The 17,984-nt window shown below is 36.7% G+C and overlaps 1 protein-coding gene and 1 long non-coding RNA gene across 2 annotated transcripts in view; one reads left to right on the top strand and one right to left on the bottom strand.

Annotated features, from left to right (window-relative positions):
• Window positions 1-4,615, top strand: part of LOC110965027 (dedicator of cytokinesis protein 3-like) — a 43,077-nt gene extending 38,462 nt beyond the window's left edge. Inside the window, 2 exon segments of the mRNA XM_051948731.1 lie at window positions 327-501; window positions 504-4,615. Coding sequence (XP_051804691.1) covers window positions 327-501; window positions 504-1,168 — 840 coding nt within the window. The 3' untranslated portion in view covers window positions 1,169-4,615.
• Window positions 4,616-8,600: 3,985 nt separating this feature from the next.
• LOC127534136 (uncharacterized) lies at window positions 8,601-12,465 on the bottom strand. Its single transcript, XR_007942133.1, has 3 exons — window positions 12,435-12,465; window positions 9,849-9,924; window positions 8,601-8,822 (listed from the first exon to the last, which is right to left on the bottom strand). It is a non-coding gene; the product is annotated as an uncharacterized LOC127534136 (long non-coding RNA).
• Between the last annotated feature and the right edge of the window lie 5,519 nt (window positions 12,466-17,984).

Raw genomic sequence — 17,984 nt, 5'->3', positions numbered from 1 at the left:
TCAGCAGAAACTCGACCACTAACCCTGTCCTCTTTCTGTCCTCTGTCTCTCTGTCTGTCTCTCTGTCTGTCTGTCTCTCTGTCTGTCTCTCTGTCTGTCTGTCTCTCTGTCTGTCTGTCTCTCTGTCTGTCTCTCTGTCTGTCTCTCTGTCTGTCTCTCTGTCTGTCTCTCTGTCTCTCTGTCTGTCCTCTCTGTCTGTCCTCTCTGTCTCTCTGTCTGTCTCTCTGTCTGTCTCTCTGTCTGTCCTCTGTCTGTCCTCTCTGTCTCTCTGTCTGTCTCTCTGTCTGTCTCTCTGTCTGTCCTCTGTCTGTCCTCTCTGTCTCCAGTCCCCCCTCCACCCTATACCTGCCTCGCCCACCAGTCCTCAGTCCATCCTGGATGGCAGTAACTCCACCCTGTCCGGCAGCGCCAGCTCGGGAGTGTCCTCCCTCAGCGAGAGTAACTTTGGCGGTCCCCCGTCGTCCTCCGACCCCCCGGCCAGCCGCACCGACACCCTGGAGTCCGTCCCAGCAGCCAGGCCTGGACCACGGACCAGGAGGACCTGGACTCCCCCTACCAGCCCGTCAGGTACAGCGTCTCCGAGCCCGAGGTCCTGGATGGGGTGAAGCCCCCGCCCAGCCGGAGCCACTCAGCCCCGGGAGGTGTGGCCCCGCCCCCCCCTGGAGTCCAGGTCCAGGCGGGGAACCCGTCCTCTGCTGGAGCTCCTCTGCTGCAGCAGGACGGACTGCCCCCCCCTCAGCACCACTTCTACCACCACCACTTCCACCCCCACTACCTGCCCCACCACCCGCCCCTCTACCAGCTCCACGAGCCCCCTCCTGCCCTGCCGCCCAAACCCTACCTCAGAGAGGGCTGCATCCCCGAAGAGGAGCCCCTGATTGGCCAGCCAGCCCCGCCGCCCCCCGCCCCCGGCCAATGCCGCGCAAGATCTCCCAGCCCATCATCACAGCCACCAAGGAGGAGCAGGCCAAGGTGGCGTGGGAGCACGGCATCGGGGAGGAGTAGGGAGGACATCAAACTCAGAGGAGGAGGAACAGGAGGAGGAGGAGCCAGACCAACGGAGAGAAGAAACACCAGAGAACATCTGATCTCTACGTTCTCCACCGTTAGTGTTCCGGTGATCCGTCACTCTGAAGATTCATACAAGCAGCACTTTACAGAGCACTGATCAGCAGCGTTTATAGAAATATGATGTAGAAGATAAAATTATGGGATGTGAGAAGATAAAGGAGGAGAGATGAACCACAGAGTAAATATTACCGGATGTTTCCCTGAACGTTGGTTAAACTCCTGGAGCTGCTGGAAGGATTTCTTTTATGCAACATCGCCGCCTGATTGAAGCCGTTTCCAGCCGGCGGAGCTAAAAGTATTTATATTTTACAGCCAACCTGTGTAGATAAATGTAATACGCTCTATAAAGGTATATAAATCTCATTTATATTTAATCCTGGAAGGTTAAAGTGGAGCAGAAATATGCAAGTTAGAGGCTTCAGACTGCTGGTGAGGTTCTACTGAACGTTCTATGGAGACCGTGAAGCTCTTTTCCCTACAGCTGGATGACCTTTATAATATTAACTCTTATAAACACACACTTTTTTGCTGTTTTTTTATGGAAATAATGAAGTGTAGGTTTTTAAATCAGGTTTTCTACACATGTTCATTCAGACCACTGGGAGGAAACTGACGAGTTTCTAGTTTTAGAAGCCGTTAAAGCTCAGACGTTTCATCTCTACGTGTGGAAATGCTGTGAAGGTTTTGTGTTTTGTTGGTTTTTGTTTGTTTTAATTGTGTTGTGCTTCCAGTAGGCAGCTCAGACATCTCCTGCTTTCAGCTTCTCCTCCTCTCATGTTTCCTTTTAGGACTCTCACCTCTGTTTAGTTTAGTTTCTGTTTCTAATGTCTCTTAAAGAACTCAGTTATTCCTCCATTAGTTTCTGGATTTCAGCTTCTTCAGAGGGAATATTTTCTGGTTTCTTTCTTCCACTGTGACAGGAAGCTGAAGATCTTTGTTCAGAACACATCTGTTGTTTGGGAAACACACATTGATCTTTGTTTTGCTCTTTTTACGCATTCTATTTATTAGCAGCTTATCAGTTAATAATCAGCACCGTAAATAAACCTTCAAACCAAACTCTGCTGGTCAGCAGATCCAAGCATGTCCACCAGGTGGCGTCGTCACTGCGGCTGTATATCAGTCTGTGGATGTCATCAGGGCTGGACTCTGATCAAACGTGTAAAGTTTGAGGCTGCACAGTGTTCAGGGCTGCTCAGTGGAGTAGTGGTTAGCACTGTCGCCTTGCAGCAAGAAGATCCCCAGTTCAAATCCCGGCCTGGGATCTTTCTGCATGGAGTTTGCATGTTCTCTCTGTGCATGCGTGGGTTTTCTCCGGGTACTCCGGCTTCCTCCCACAGTCCAAAAACATGCTGAGGTTAATTGGTTACTCTAAATTGTCCGTAGGTGTGAATGTGAGTGTGATTGTGTGTCTGTATATGTAGCCCTGTGACAGACTGGTGACCTGTCCAGGGTGTCCCCTGCCTTCACCCGAGTCAGCTGGGATAGACTCCAGCACCCCCCATGACCCTAGTGAGGATAAAGCGGTGGATAGAGAATGGATGGATGGATGGATGGATGGAGCATGTTCGGGGTAGATTTGCAGCACTTCCTGTTTCATGGTCAAACGTAGAAACTTTCTTCCATTTCCACATCTTCAAACTTCTACGGAGGATTTTGACAACTTTTGATCATCCATGCCTGAAGTACATCCTGGACACATTTCTGCTTTCTCAAAGTCACCCAGTTTGAGTTTATAGTTTTTGAAATTGTCCAAAAATGACCCAGGATAGTCCAACATATGACACATAATTCAAAATGGCTGACTTCCTGTTGGGTTTTGGATATGGTTGTCAGGTAAATTTTGTGTATCGTGATGAGTTACATACGTGTACCAAATTTCATATCTCTAAGGAACATGTACTGGTCATGGTTCCTGTTTGACATTCTTTAGATGGCGCCATTGAGTTATTTTGGCTCACACTTATGCAGTTCCACTAAAATATCTAATTTGGACGCATCTTTAGACCTTCAAAAGTTTAACTCAACAAGCGAATGAAGAAAGAAGAAGAACCCTTGGTAAACATTTTAGTTTCCGTCCAGACAGAGAAGGTTCTGAATGAAATCTGGTTTTTAGCTCTGGTTTGGTCGCCTTCAGCAGGTCTTAGAATCACGATGAGTTTCTGTAGTTTAACAGATGGCGACTCTATGAATTCATCACAGTTAAAGGAAATCTGATGGTTTGTAGAAGCAGGAACTAAATGAATCCTGATCAGCGTCAGTAGAGACACAATCCATTTATCAGTCTGAGCAACTATTTTATGACGATCAGTCTAAACTCTTTGGTTTCAGCTTCTTATCTGTGAATATTTTCTGGTTTCTTTCCCCCATGATCGTAAACTGAAGGTCGCTTGAGGAAAACAGACATTTCTCACCTTTTTCAGACATTTTTTATCGACCAAACAAGTTGATCGAGAAAATGATTCGACGGTGAAAGTCGTCGTTATTCAGTTCTGAGTGATAAAAAAAGACAGAAAACTGTTTGGTGTCAAAAGTTCCAGCCAGCCTTCATCACATCAGATGTAAAGGTGGAATAGAACCAGACCTTCCACCTGCAGCTCTGTGGAAACAGAACAACCATGAAATGACAGAAATCAGACAAATTAAAGTTCAATTTCTTTGATTATTTAACAGAATTTGACAAAATATGTCCAACTTTTGTCCAACACAGAGGTTCCACATCCTGCAGACGTTTAGCTATTTATGTCTCTGACCCATCTCCATAACGGACTCCTGGTGGCTCCGTTCAGACGACTGTTGGAGAACCTTCGTTTGTTTTGGAGGATTTGTTCACTTCAGAGGAGTTATTTGTGACGAATGTTCCAGTGATCCAATAGAAAACATAGTTCTGATCAAATACCACGGTTTCAGGCTTAGATTGGGTTTCATTCCCAACTGAAGTAGATCAATGGCCTGAAGAATCTTTTGTCATTTTGAGGGTTTTTAATGATGAGCTGATGGCAGCAGACAAACTGACGTGTTGGAGGAGAAACTACATGGTGTCCAGTTCTTCGTTTGTAATGTTCAGTCTGAGAGCAGAGAAGCTAGATTAACTAAACTGTTGATGGTGACAGTTTGGAGGTGAAGGTCAGGAGATGATCTGAATCTAAACCCACAGTCTGTGGTTGTGTTGGTGACGAGGAGGCTGAAGTCTGGACAGAGACCAGGACAGACCTTGTGTCCATTAGAGTGTGATCGTCTCATACTTTGTGATGTGTTTCTAACAGCAGATTGTTTCAGGGCAGCTGACGGGACGTTTCTGATTGTTTTGTGTATTTTGCATCGGAGATAAATCCAGACTCACGGTGATGCTTTTCCTCTGTACCATGATGCTAATGAGTATTTCCTGTATATAAAAGTCTTTATTGTGTTAGCATGGGTATAAACTGTGACGTGTATGACGGTAGATGTAAATACTCACGCTTTTCCTACTCACTAAACAAACTGCTGTGTTGTGGATTCATGATTAATGACAAACATTAAACAAGGAGGTTTTGTTGACTCACACCTGATTCAGACTGTCGTCATTTCACACATTTAACAACTTTCTGGAATAATTTACACTACCTTTCAAAAGTTTGGGGTCATCCAGGTAATGTGGCATGTTCTCCATGAAAACTCCCACTTGTCCTACATGATTCAATAATTGTCCAAACTGACTCAAACTGTTTCAGAACACCTTGGAACCGATCCAAACTGACTTGGCCCACAATGACTTCAAAATTGTCCACGATCTTCAACAAAGACCAGATCCCTGTCTTTTTTTAAGCCACATAATACCCTCAGACAAAGCCTGGTCCACCCAAAAGAAGAGGCTTCAGCCCCCGAAATAGTTTTATGTTCCTTTTTTTTTTTTTTTACTAAAGAAGTGCTGACAAATTCAATATAATGTGGTCAGAATGAGTTTAAATAAATAATCACATAACCAGTCATTATTAACTTAAATATGATCATAAATCTTAGTTTCCTTCACTTCATAGTGGAAGGCAGAGAGTCGGTGCGTCGTTATCCAGTCCATTCCACTTGTTCATATGGAGCACGCCCACATCACTGAAATCCAGTCCACGTTTTCCCTGAAACCACTCAGTACCTGCAGCATGTGTTTACCGGGAGGAGCACACAGAACCGACTGGAGCAGCGTTAGGAGAAGAACGTGAACAAGAATGGATATGCGAATGTTTTTAGGAGAGTAAGTATTCATCACTGCTGATAGTAACAATAAGTTAGCTCCAGCCCCCCAGCTAACGGCAGAGCGTGAGACGCTGCTACTGAGCTAGCAGTTCGTCTGAAATGCACTGTGGAGCTTCTGGTTATTCATAGAGTTAGGTGTGCACTCGTATTTATTTATTTATTTACTTACTTATTTTTACCATATGCTATCTTTGGGGTGACTTCCTTCTAACTATGAGATTTTTGGTGACTTTTCTGACCACATACTAAACGATGACGTTTTTGGTGACATGTCAGACGACACACACAAAACTATGATATTTTTGTCCATTTTCGAACGACATTCTGAGCTATGAAGTTGTTGGTGACATTTTGGACGACATACAAAGCAATGACATTTTTGTCCATTTTCAGACGACATACTATGAGATTTTTGGTGGCATTTTGGACAACATACCAAACTATGACATTTTTAATGGCATTTCGGATGACATACAAAACTATAATGTTTTTTTAAATATTATTTTTTGGCCTTTTTTCGATATGAGAGACAGGAAATGGAGAGACATGCAGCCAAGGGCCATGAGTGGGAATTGAACACAGGCCGCTGCGTCAGAGACCAGCCCCTATACATGGTTCGCCTGCTTAACCCATTGAGCTATACAGGTGCCCAGCTATGACATTTAAATTACATTTGGGATGACAGACTAAACTATCAAGTTTTTGTGACATTTTGGACAACATACGAAAATATGACATTTTACTGAAATTTTGGACGACACACTAAACTCTGACATTTTTTTTTACATTTTAGACCACAAAGTAAACTATGACGATTATGTCACATTTTGGACGACATACTGAACTATGATGTTTTTGGTGACATTTTGGACAACATACCAAACTATGACGTTTATAATGACATTTCGGATGACATACTAAACTATAATGTTTTAGTCACATTTTGGACGACAGACTAAACTATGACGTTTTTGTCACATTTGAGACGACATACTAAACTATGACATTTTTAATGACATTTCGGATGACATACTAAACTATAACGTTTTAGTCACATTTTGGACGACAGACTAAACTATGACCTTTTTGTCACATTTTGGACGACATACTAAACTATGACATTTTTGTCAGATTTTGGATGACATACTAAACTATGACGTTTTTGTCACATTTTGGACGACATACTAAACTATGACCTTTTTGTCACATTTTGGACGACATACTAAACTATGACCTTTTTGTCACATTTTGGACGACATACTAAACTATGACGTTTTAGTCACATTTTGGACGACATACTAAACTATGACCTTTTTGTCACATTTTGGACGACATACTAAACTATGACGTTTTTGTCACATTTTGGACGACATACTAAACTATGACATTTTTGTCACATTTTGGACGACATACTAAACTATGACGTTTTTGTCACATTTTGGACGACATACTAAACTATGACATTTTTGTCAGATTTTGGACGACATACTAAACTATGACGTTTTTGTCACATTTTGGACGACATACTAAACTATGACGTTTTTGTCATTTTTTGGACGACATACTAAACTATGACGTTTTTGTCACATTTTGGACGACATACTAAACTATGACGTTTTTGTCATTTTTTGGACGACAGACTAAACTATGACGTTTTTGTCACATTTTGGACGACATACTAAACTATGACGTTTTTGTCATTTTTTGGACGACATACTAAACTATGACATTTTTGTCACATTTTGGACGACATACTAAACTATGACATTTTTGTCAGATTTTGGACGACATAGTAAGCTATGACCTTTTTTTCTCTCATTTTGGACGACATACTAAACTATGACATTTTTAATGACATTTCGGACGACATACTAAACTATGAGGTTTTTGTCATTTTTTGGACGACATACTAAACTATGAGGTTTTAGTCACATTTTGGACGACATACTAAACTATGACGCCTTTGTCACATTTTGGACGACATACTAAACTATGACGTTTTTGTCACATTTTGGACGACATACTAAACTATGACGTTTTTGTCACATTTTGGACGACATACTAAACTATGACATTTTTGTCAGATTTTGGACGACATAGTAAACTATGACCTTTTTTTCTCTCATTTTGGACGACATACTAAACTATGATGTTTTTGGTGACATTTTGGACAACATACCAAACTATGACGTTTATAATGACATTTCGGATGACATACTAAACTATAATGTTTTAGTCACATTTTGGACGACAGACTAAACTATGACGTTTTTGTCACATTTGAGACGACATACTAAACTATGACATTTTTAATGACATTTCGGACGACATACTAAACTATAACGTTTTAGTCACATTTTGGACGACATACTAAACTATGAGGTTTTTGTCATTTTTTGGACGACATACTAAACTATGACGTCTTTGTCACATTTTGGACGACATACTAAACTATGATGTTTTTTGTCACATTTTGGACGACATACTAAACTAACGTTTTGTCAGTTTTTGGACGACATACTAAAGTATGAGGATTTTGTCATTTTTTGGACGACATACTAAACTATGATGTTTCTGTCACATTTTGGACGACATACTAAACTATGACGTTTTTGTTATTTTTTGGACGACATACTAAACTATGACCTTTTTGTCACATTTTGGACGACATACTAAACTATGACGTTTTTGTTATTTTTTGGACGACATACTAAACTATGACATTTTTGTCAGATTTTGGACGACAGACTAAAGTATGAGGATTTTGTCATTTTTTGGACGACATACTAAACTATGATGTTTTTGTCACATTTTGGACGACATACTAAACTATGACGTTTTTGTCACATTTTGGACGACACACTAAACTATGACCTTTTTGTCACATTTTGGACGACATACTAAACTATGACGTTTTTGTCACATTTTGGACGACACACTAAACTATGACCTTTTTGTCACATTTGAGACGACATACTAAACTATGACATTTTTAATGACATTTCGGATGACATACTAAACTATAACGTTTTAGTCACATTTTGGACGACAGACTAAACTATGACCTTTTTGTCACATTTTGGACGACATACTAAACTATGACATTTTTGTCAGATTTTGGATGACATACTAAACTATGACGTTTTTGTCACATTTTGGACGACATACTAAACTATGACCTTTTTGTCACATTTTGGACGACATACTAAACTATGACGTTTTTGTTATTTTTTGGACGACATACTAAACTATGACATTTTTGTCAGATTTTGGACGACATACTAAAGTATGAGGATTTTGTCATTTTTTGGACGACATACTAAACTATGATGTTTTTGTCACATTTTGGACGACATACTAAACTATGATGTTTTTGTCACATTTTGGACGACATACTAAACTATGACGTTTTTGTCACATTTTGGACGACATACTAAACTATGACGTTTTTGTCACATTTTGGACGACATACTAAACTATGACGTTTTTGTCACATTTTGGACGACATACTAAACTATGACCTTTTAGTCACATTTTGGACGACATACTAAACTATTACGTTTTTGTCACATTTTGGACGACATACTAAACTATGACGTTTTTGTCACATTTTGGACGACATACTAAACTATGACGTTTTTGTCACATTTTGGACGACATACTAAACTATGACGTTTTTGTCACATTTTGGACGACATACTATAATGTGACGTTTTTGTCACATTTTGGACGACATCCTAAACTATGATATTTTTGTCACATTTTGGACGACATACTATAATGTGACGTTTTTGTCACATTTTGGACGACATCCTAAACTATGATATTTTTGTCACATTTTGGACGACACACTAAACTATGATATTTTTGTCACATTTTGGACGACATACTAAACTATGACCTTTTTGTCACATTTTGGACGACATCCTAAACTATGACATTTTTGTCAGATTTTGGACGACATACTAAACTATGATATTTTTGTCACATTTTGGACGACATACTAAACTATGACCTTTTTGTCACATTTTGGACGACATACTAAACTATGACCTTTTTGTCACATTTTGGACAACATACTAAACTATGACGTTTTAGTCACATTTTGGACGACATACTAAACTATGATATTTTTGTCACATTTTGGACGACATACTAAACTATGACGTTTTTGTCACATTTTGGACGACACACTAAACTATGACATTTTTGTCAGATTTTGGACGACATACTAAACTATGATATTTTTGTCACATTATGGACGACACACTTAACTATGACATTTTTGTCAGATTTTGGACGACATACTAAACTATGACATTTTTGTCAGATTTTGGATGACATACTAAACTATGACGTTTTTGTCACATTTTGGACGACACACTAAACTATGACCTTTTTGTCACATTTTGGACGACAGACTAAACTATGACCTTTTTGTCACATTTTGGACGACATACTAAACTATTACGTTTTTGTCACATTTTGGACGACATACTAAACTATGATGTTTTTGTTATTTTTTGGACGACATACTAAACTATGACGTTTTTGTCACATTTTGGACGACATACTAAACTATGACGTTTTTGTCACATTTTGGACGACATACTAAACTATGACCTTTTTGTCACATTTTGGACGACATACTAAACTATTACGTTTTTGTCACATTTTGGACGACATACTAAAGTATGAGGATTTTGTCATTTTTTGGACGACACACTAAACTATGACATTTTTGTCAGATTTTGGACGACAGACTAAACTATGATATTTTTGTCACATTTTGGACGACATACTAAACTATGACGTTTTTTCTCTCACTTTGGACGACATACTAAACTATGACGTTTTTGTCACATTTTGGACGACACACTAAACTATGACATTTTTGTCAGATTTTGGACGACATACTAAACTATGATATTTTTGTCACATTTTGGACGACATACTAAACTATTACGTTTTTGTCACATTTTGGACGACATACTAAACTATTACGTTTTTGTCACATTTTGGACGACATACTAAACTATGACGTTTTTGTCAGATTTTGGACGACATACTAAACTATGATATTTTTGTCACATTTTGGACGACATACTAAACTATGACCTTTTTGTCACATTTTGGACGACACACTAAACTATGACATTTTTGTCAGATTTTGGACGACATACTAAGCTATGATATTTTTGTCACATTTTGGACGACATACTAAACTATGACCTTTTTGTCACATTTTGGACGACATACTAAACTATGACCTTTTTGTCACATTTTGGACAACATACTAAACTATGACGTTTTAGTCACATTTTGGACGACATACTAAACTATGATATTTTTGTCACATTTTGGACGACACACTAAACTATGACATTTTTGTCAGATTTTGGACGACATACTAAACTATGATATTTTTGTCACATTTTGGACGACATACTAAACTATGACCTTTTTGTCACATTTTGGACGACATACTAAACTATGATATTTTTGTCACATTTTGGACGACATACTAAACTATGACCTTTTTGTCACATTTTGGACGACATACTAAACTATGACCTTTTTGTCACATTTTGGACAACATACTAAACTATGACGTTTTAGTCACATTTTGGACGACATACTAAACTATGATATTTTTGTCACATTTTGGACGACATACTAAACTATGACGTTTTTGTCACATTTTGGACGACACACTAAACTATGACATTTTTGTCAGATTTTGGACGACATACTAAACTATGATATTTTTGTCACATTATGGACGACACACTTAACTATGACATTTTTGTCAGATTTTGGACGACATACTAAACTATGACATTTTTGTCAGATTTTGGACGACATACTAAACTATGACGTTTTTGTCACATTTTGGACGACACACTAAACTATGACATTTTTGTCAGATTTTGGACGACATACTAAACTATGATATTTTTGTCACATTTTGGACGACATACTAAACTATGACGTTTTTGTCACATTTTGGACGACACACTACACTATGACATTTTTGTCACATTTTGGACGACATACTAAACTATGATATTTTTGTCACATTTTGGACGACATACTAAACTATGACGTTTTTGTCACATTTCCGACGACATACTAAACTATGACGTTTTTGTCACATTTCCGACGACATACTAAACTATGATGTTTTTGTCACATTTTGGACGACACACTAAACTATGATATTTTTGTCACATTTTGGACGACATACTAAACTATGACGTTTTTGTCACATTTCCGACGACATACTAAACTATGACGTTTTTGTCATTTTTTGGACGACATACTAAACTATGACGTTTTTGTCACATTTTGGAAGACATACTAAACTATGACGTTTTTGTCACATTTTGGACGACACACTAAACTATGACGTTTTTGTCACATTTTGGACGACAGACTAAACTATGACCTTTTTGTTACATTTTGGATGACATACTAAACTATGATGTTTTTGTCACATTTTGGACGACACACTAAACTATGACATTTTTGTCAGATTTTGGACGACATACTAAACTATGATATTTTTGTCACATTTTGGACGACATACTAAACTATGACGTTTTTGTCACATTTCCGACGACATACTAAACTATGACGTTTTTTCTCTCATTTTGGACAACATACTAAACTATGACCTTTTTGTCACATTTTGGACGACATACTAAACTATGACCTTTTTGTCACATTTTGGACAACATACTAAACTATGACGTTTTAGTCACATTTTGGACGACATACTAAACTATGATATTTTTGTCACATTTTGGACGACATACTAAACTATGACGTTTTTGTCACATTTTGGACGACACACTAAACTATGACATTTTTGTCAGATTTTGGACGACATACTAAACTATGATATTTTTGTCACATTATGGACGACACACTTAACTATGACATTTTTGTCAGATTTTGGACGACATACTAAACTATGACATTTTTGTCAGATTTTGGACGACATACTAAACTATTACGTTTTTGTCACATTTTGGACGACATACTAAACTATGATGTTTTTGTTATTTTTTGGACGACATACTAAACTATGACGTTTTTGTCACATTTTGGACGACATACTAAACTATGACGTTTTTGTCACATTTTGGACGACATACTAAAATATGACCTTTTTGTCACATTTTGGACGACATACTAAACTATTACGTTTTTGTCACATTTTGGACGACATACTAAACTATGAGGATTTTGTCATTTTTTGGACGACACACTAAACTATGACATTTTTGTCAGATTTTGGACGACAGACTAAACTATGATATTTTGTCACATTTTGGACGACATACTAAACTATGACGTTTTTTCTCTCACTTTGGACGACATACTAAACTATGACGTTTTTGTCACATTTTGGACGACACACTAAACTATGACATTTTTGTCAGATTTTGGACGACATACTAAACTATGATATTTTTGTCACATTTTGGACGACATACTAAACTATTACGTTTTTGTCACATTTTGGACGACATACTAAACTATTACGTTTTTGTCACATTTTGGACGACATACTAAACTATGACGTTTTTGTCAGATTTTGGACGACATACTAAACTATGATATTTTTGTCACATTTTGGACGACATACTAAACTATGACCTTTTTGTCACATTTTGGACGACACACTAAACTATGACATTTTTGTCAGATTTTGGACGACATACTAAACTATGATATTTTTGTCACATTTTGGACGACATACTAAACTATGACCTTTTTGTCACATTTTGGACGACATACTAAACTATGACCTTTTTGTCACATTTTGGACAACATACTAAACTATGACGTTTTAGTCACATTTTGGACGACATACTAAACTATGATATTTTTGTCACATTTTGGACGACACACTAAACTATGACATTTTTGTCAGATTTTGGACGACATACTAAACTATGACATTTTTGTCACATTTTGGACGACATACTAAACTATGACCTTTTTGTCACATTTTGGACGACACACTAAACTATGACATTTTTGTCAGATTTTGGACGACATACTAAACTATGATATTTTTGTCACATTATGGACGACAGACTTAACTATGACATTTTTGTCAGATTTTGGACGACATACTAAACTATGACATTTTTGTCAGATTTTGGACGACATACTAAACTATGACGTTTTTGTCACATTTTGGACGACACACTAAACTATGACATTTTTGTCAGATTTTGGACGACATACTAAACTATGATATTTTTGTCACATTTTGGACGACATACTAAACTATGACGTTTTTGTCACATTTTGGACGACACACTACACTATGACATTTTTGTCACATTTTGGACGACATACTAAACTATGATATTTTTGTCACATTTTGGACGACATACTAAACTATGACGTTTTTGTCACATTTCCGACGACATACTAAACTATGACGTTTTTGTCACATTTCCGACGACATACTAAACTATGATGTTTTTGTCACATTTTGGACGACACACTAAACTATGATATTTTTGTCACATTTTGGACGACATACTAAACTATGACGTTTTTGTCACATTTCCGACGACATACTAAACTATGACGTTTTTGTCATTTTTTGGACGACATACTAAACTATGACGTTTTTGTCACATTTTGGAAGACATACTAAACTATGACGTTTTTGTCACATTTTGGACGACACACTAAACTATGACATTTTTGTCAGATTTTGGACGACATACTAAACTATGATATTTTTGTCACATTATGGACGACACACTTAACTATGACATTTTTGTCAGATTTTGGACGACATACTAAACTATGACATTTTTGTCAGATTTTGGACGACATACTAAACTATGACGTTTTTGTCACATTTTGGACGACACACTAAACTATGACATTTTTGTCAGATTTTGGACGACATACTAAACTATGATATTTTTGTCACATTTTGGACGACATACTAAACTATGACGTTTTTGTCACATTTTGGACGACACACTACACTATGATGTTTTTGTCACATTTTGGACGACACACTAAACTATGACATTTTTGTCAGATTTTGGACGACATACTAAACTATGATATTTTTGTCACATTTTGGACGACATACTAAACTATGACGTTTTTGTCACATTTCCGACGACATACTAAACTATGACGTTTTTGTCATTTTTTGGACGACATACTAAACTATGACCTTTTTGTCACATTTTGGACGACATACTAAACTATGACGTTTTAGTCACATTTTGGACGACATACTAAACTATGACGTTTTTTCTCTCATTTTGGACAACATACTAAACTATGACATTTTTGTCAGATTTTGGACGACATCCTAAACTATGATATTTTTGTCACATTTTGGACGACACACTAAACTATGATATTTTTGTCACATTTTGGACGACATACTAAACTATGACCTTTTTGTCACATTTTGGACGACATCCTAAACTATGACATTTTTGTCAGATTTTGGACGACATACTAAACTATGATATTTTTGTCACATTTTGGACGACATACTAAACTATGACCTTTTTGTCACATTTTGGACGACATACTAAACTATGACCTTTTTGTCACATTTTGGACAACATACTAAACTATGACGTTTTAGTCACATTTTGGACGACATACTAAACTATGATATTTTTGTCACATTTTGGACGACATACTAAACTATGACGTTTTTGTCACATTTTGGACGACACACTAAACTATGACATTTTTGTCAGATTTTGGACGACATACTAAACTATGATATTTTTGTCACATTATGGACGACACACTTAACTATGACATTTTTGTCAGATTTTGGACGACATACTAAACTATGACATTTTTGTCAGATTTTGGATGACATACTAAACTATGACGTTTTTGTCACATTTTGGACGACACACTAAACTATGACCTTTTTGTCACATTTTGGACGACAGACTAAACTATGACCTTTTTGTCACATTTTGGACGACATACTAAACTATTACGTTTTTGTCACATTTTGGACGATACTAAACTATGATGTTTTTGTCATTTTTTGGACACATACTAAACTATGACGTTTTTGTCACATTTTGGACGACAACTAAACTATGACGTTTTTTGTCACATTTTGGACGACATACTAAACTATGACCTTTTTGTCACCATTTTGGACGACATACTAAACTATTACGTTTTTGTCACATTTTGGACGACATACTAAAGTATGAGGATTTTGTCATTTTTGGACGACACACTAAACTATGACATTTTTGTCAGATTTTGGACGACAGACTAAACTATGATATTTTTGTCACATTTGGACGACATACTAAACTATGACGTTTTTTCCTCACTTTGGACGACATACTAAACTATGACGTTTTTGTCACATTTGGACGACACACTAAACTATGATGTTTTTGTCATTTGGACGACATAAACTATATATTTTTGTCAGATTTTGGACGACATACTAAACTATGATATTTTTGTCACATTTGGACGACATACTAAACTATTTACGTTTTTGTCACATTTTGGACGACATACTAAAACTATTACGTTTTTGTCACATTTTGGACGACATACTAAACTATGACGTTTTTGTCAGATTTTGGACGACATACTAAACTATGATATTTTTGTCACATTTTGGACGACATACTAAACTATGACCTTTTTGTCACATTTTGGACGACACACTAAACTATGACATTTTTGTCAGATTTTGGACGACATACTAACTATGATATTTTTGTCACATTTTGGACGACATACTAAACTATGACCTTTTGTCACATTTTGGACGACATACTAAACTATGACCTTTTTGTCACATTTGGACAACATACTAAACTATGACGTTTTAGTCACATTTTGGACGACATACTAAACTATGATATTTTTGTCACATTTTGGACGACACACTAAACTATGACATTTTGTCAGATTTTGGACGACATACTAAACTATGATATTTTTGTCACATTTTGGACGACATACTAAACTATGACTTTTTGTCACATTTTGGACGACATACTAAACTATGACTTTTTGTCACATTTTGGACGACATACTAAACTATGACGTTTTGTCACATTTGGACGACATACTAAACTATGATTTTTGTCACATTTTGGACGACATACTAAACTATGACTTTTTGTCACATTTTGGACGACATACTAAACTATGAATTTTTGTCACATTTTGGACGACATACTAAACTATGATTTTTGTCACATTTTGGACGACATACTAAACTATGACTTTTTGTCACATTTTGGACGACATACTAAACTATGACTTTTTGTCACATTTTGGACGACATACTAAACTATGATATTTTTGTCACATTTTGGACGACATACTAAACTATGACTTTTTGTCACATTTTGGACGACATACTAAACTATGACATTTTTGTCACATTTTGGACGACATACTAAAATCTATGCATATTTTTGTCACAATTATGGACGACAACTAACTATGACATTTTGTCAGATTTTGGACGACATACTAAACTATGAATTTTTGTCAGATTTTGGACGACATACTAAACTATGGACGTTTTTGTCACATTTTGACGACACACTAAACTATGACATTTTTGTCAGATTTGGACGACATACTAAACTATGATATTTTTGTCACATTTTGGACGACATACTAAACTATGACGTTTTTGTCACATTTTGGACGACACACTACACTATGACATTTTTGTCACATTTTGGAGGAACATACTAAACTATGATATTTTTTCACATTTTGGACGACATACTAAACTATGACGTTTTTTGTCACATTTCGACGACATACTAAACTATGACGTTTTTGTCACATTTCCGACGACAATACTAACTATGATGTTTTGTCACATTTTGGACGACACACTAATATGATTTGTCACAGTTTGGAAGACATACTAAACTAATGACGGTTTGTCACATGTCACATTTTGGACGACATACTAAACTATGACTTTTTGTCATTTTGGACGACATACTAAACTATGACGTTTTTGTCACATTTTGGACGACACACTAAACTATGACTTTTTGTCACATTTTGGACGACATACTAAACTATGACATTTTTGTCAGATTTTGGACGACATACTAAACTATGATTTTTGTCACATTTTGGACGACACACTAAACTATGATTTTTGTCAGATTTTGGACGACATACTAAACTATGATATTTTGTCACATTTTGGACGACATACTAAACTATGACTTTTTGTCACATTTTGGACGACACACTAAACTATGACATTTTTGTCACATTTTGGACGACATACTAAACTATGATATTTTTGTCACATTTTGGACGACATACTAAACTATGACTTTTTGTCACATTTTGGACGACACACTAAACTATGATTTTTGTCACATTTTGGACGACATACTAAACTATGATATTTTGTCACATTTTGGACGACATACTAAACTATGACTTTTTGTCACATTTTGGACGACATACTAAACTATGACATTTTTGTCATTTTGGACGACATACTAAACTATGATATTTTTGTCACATTTTGGACGACATACTAAACTATGACTTTTTGTCACATTTTGGACGACATACTAAACTATGACATTTTTGTCACATTTTGGACGACATACTAAACTATGTATTTTTGTCAC

This window comes from Acanthochromis polyacanthus, chromosome 5 (assembly GCF_021347895.1).
Source record: "Acanthochromis polyacanthus isolate Apoly-LR-REF ecotype Palm Island chromosome 5, KAUST_Apoly_ChrSc, whole genome shotgun sequence".
In the NCBI taxonomy this organism is placed as follows: domain Eukaryota; kingdom Metazoa; phylum Chordata; class Actinopteri; family Pomacentridae; genus Acanthochromis; species Acanthochromis polyacanthus.
Note: the sequence above shows the minus strand (reverse complement) of the source record. Positions and strands in the feature narration are given on the sequence as shown.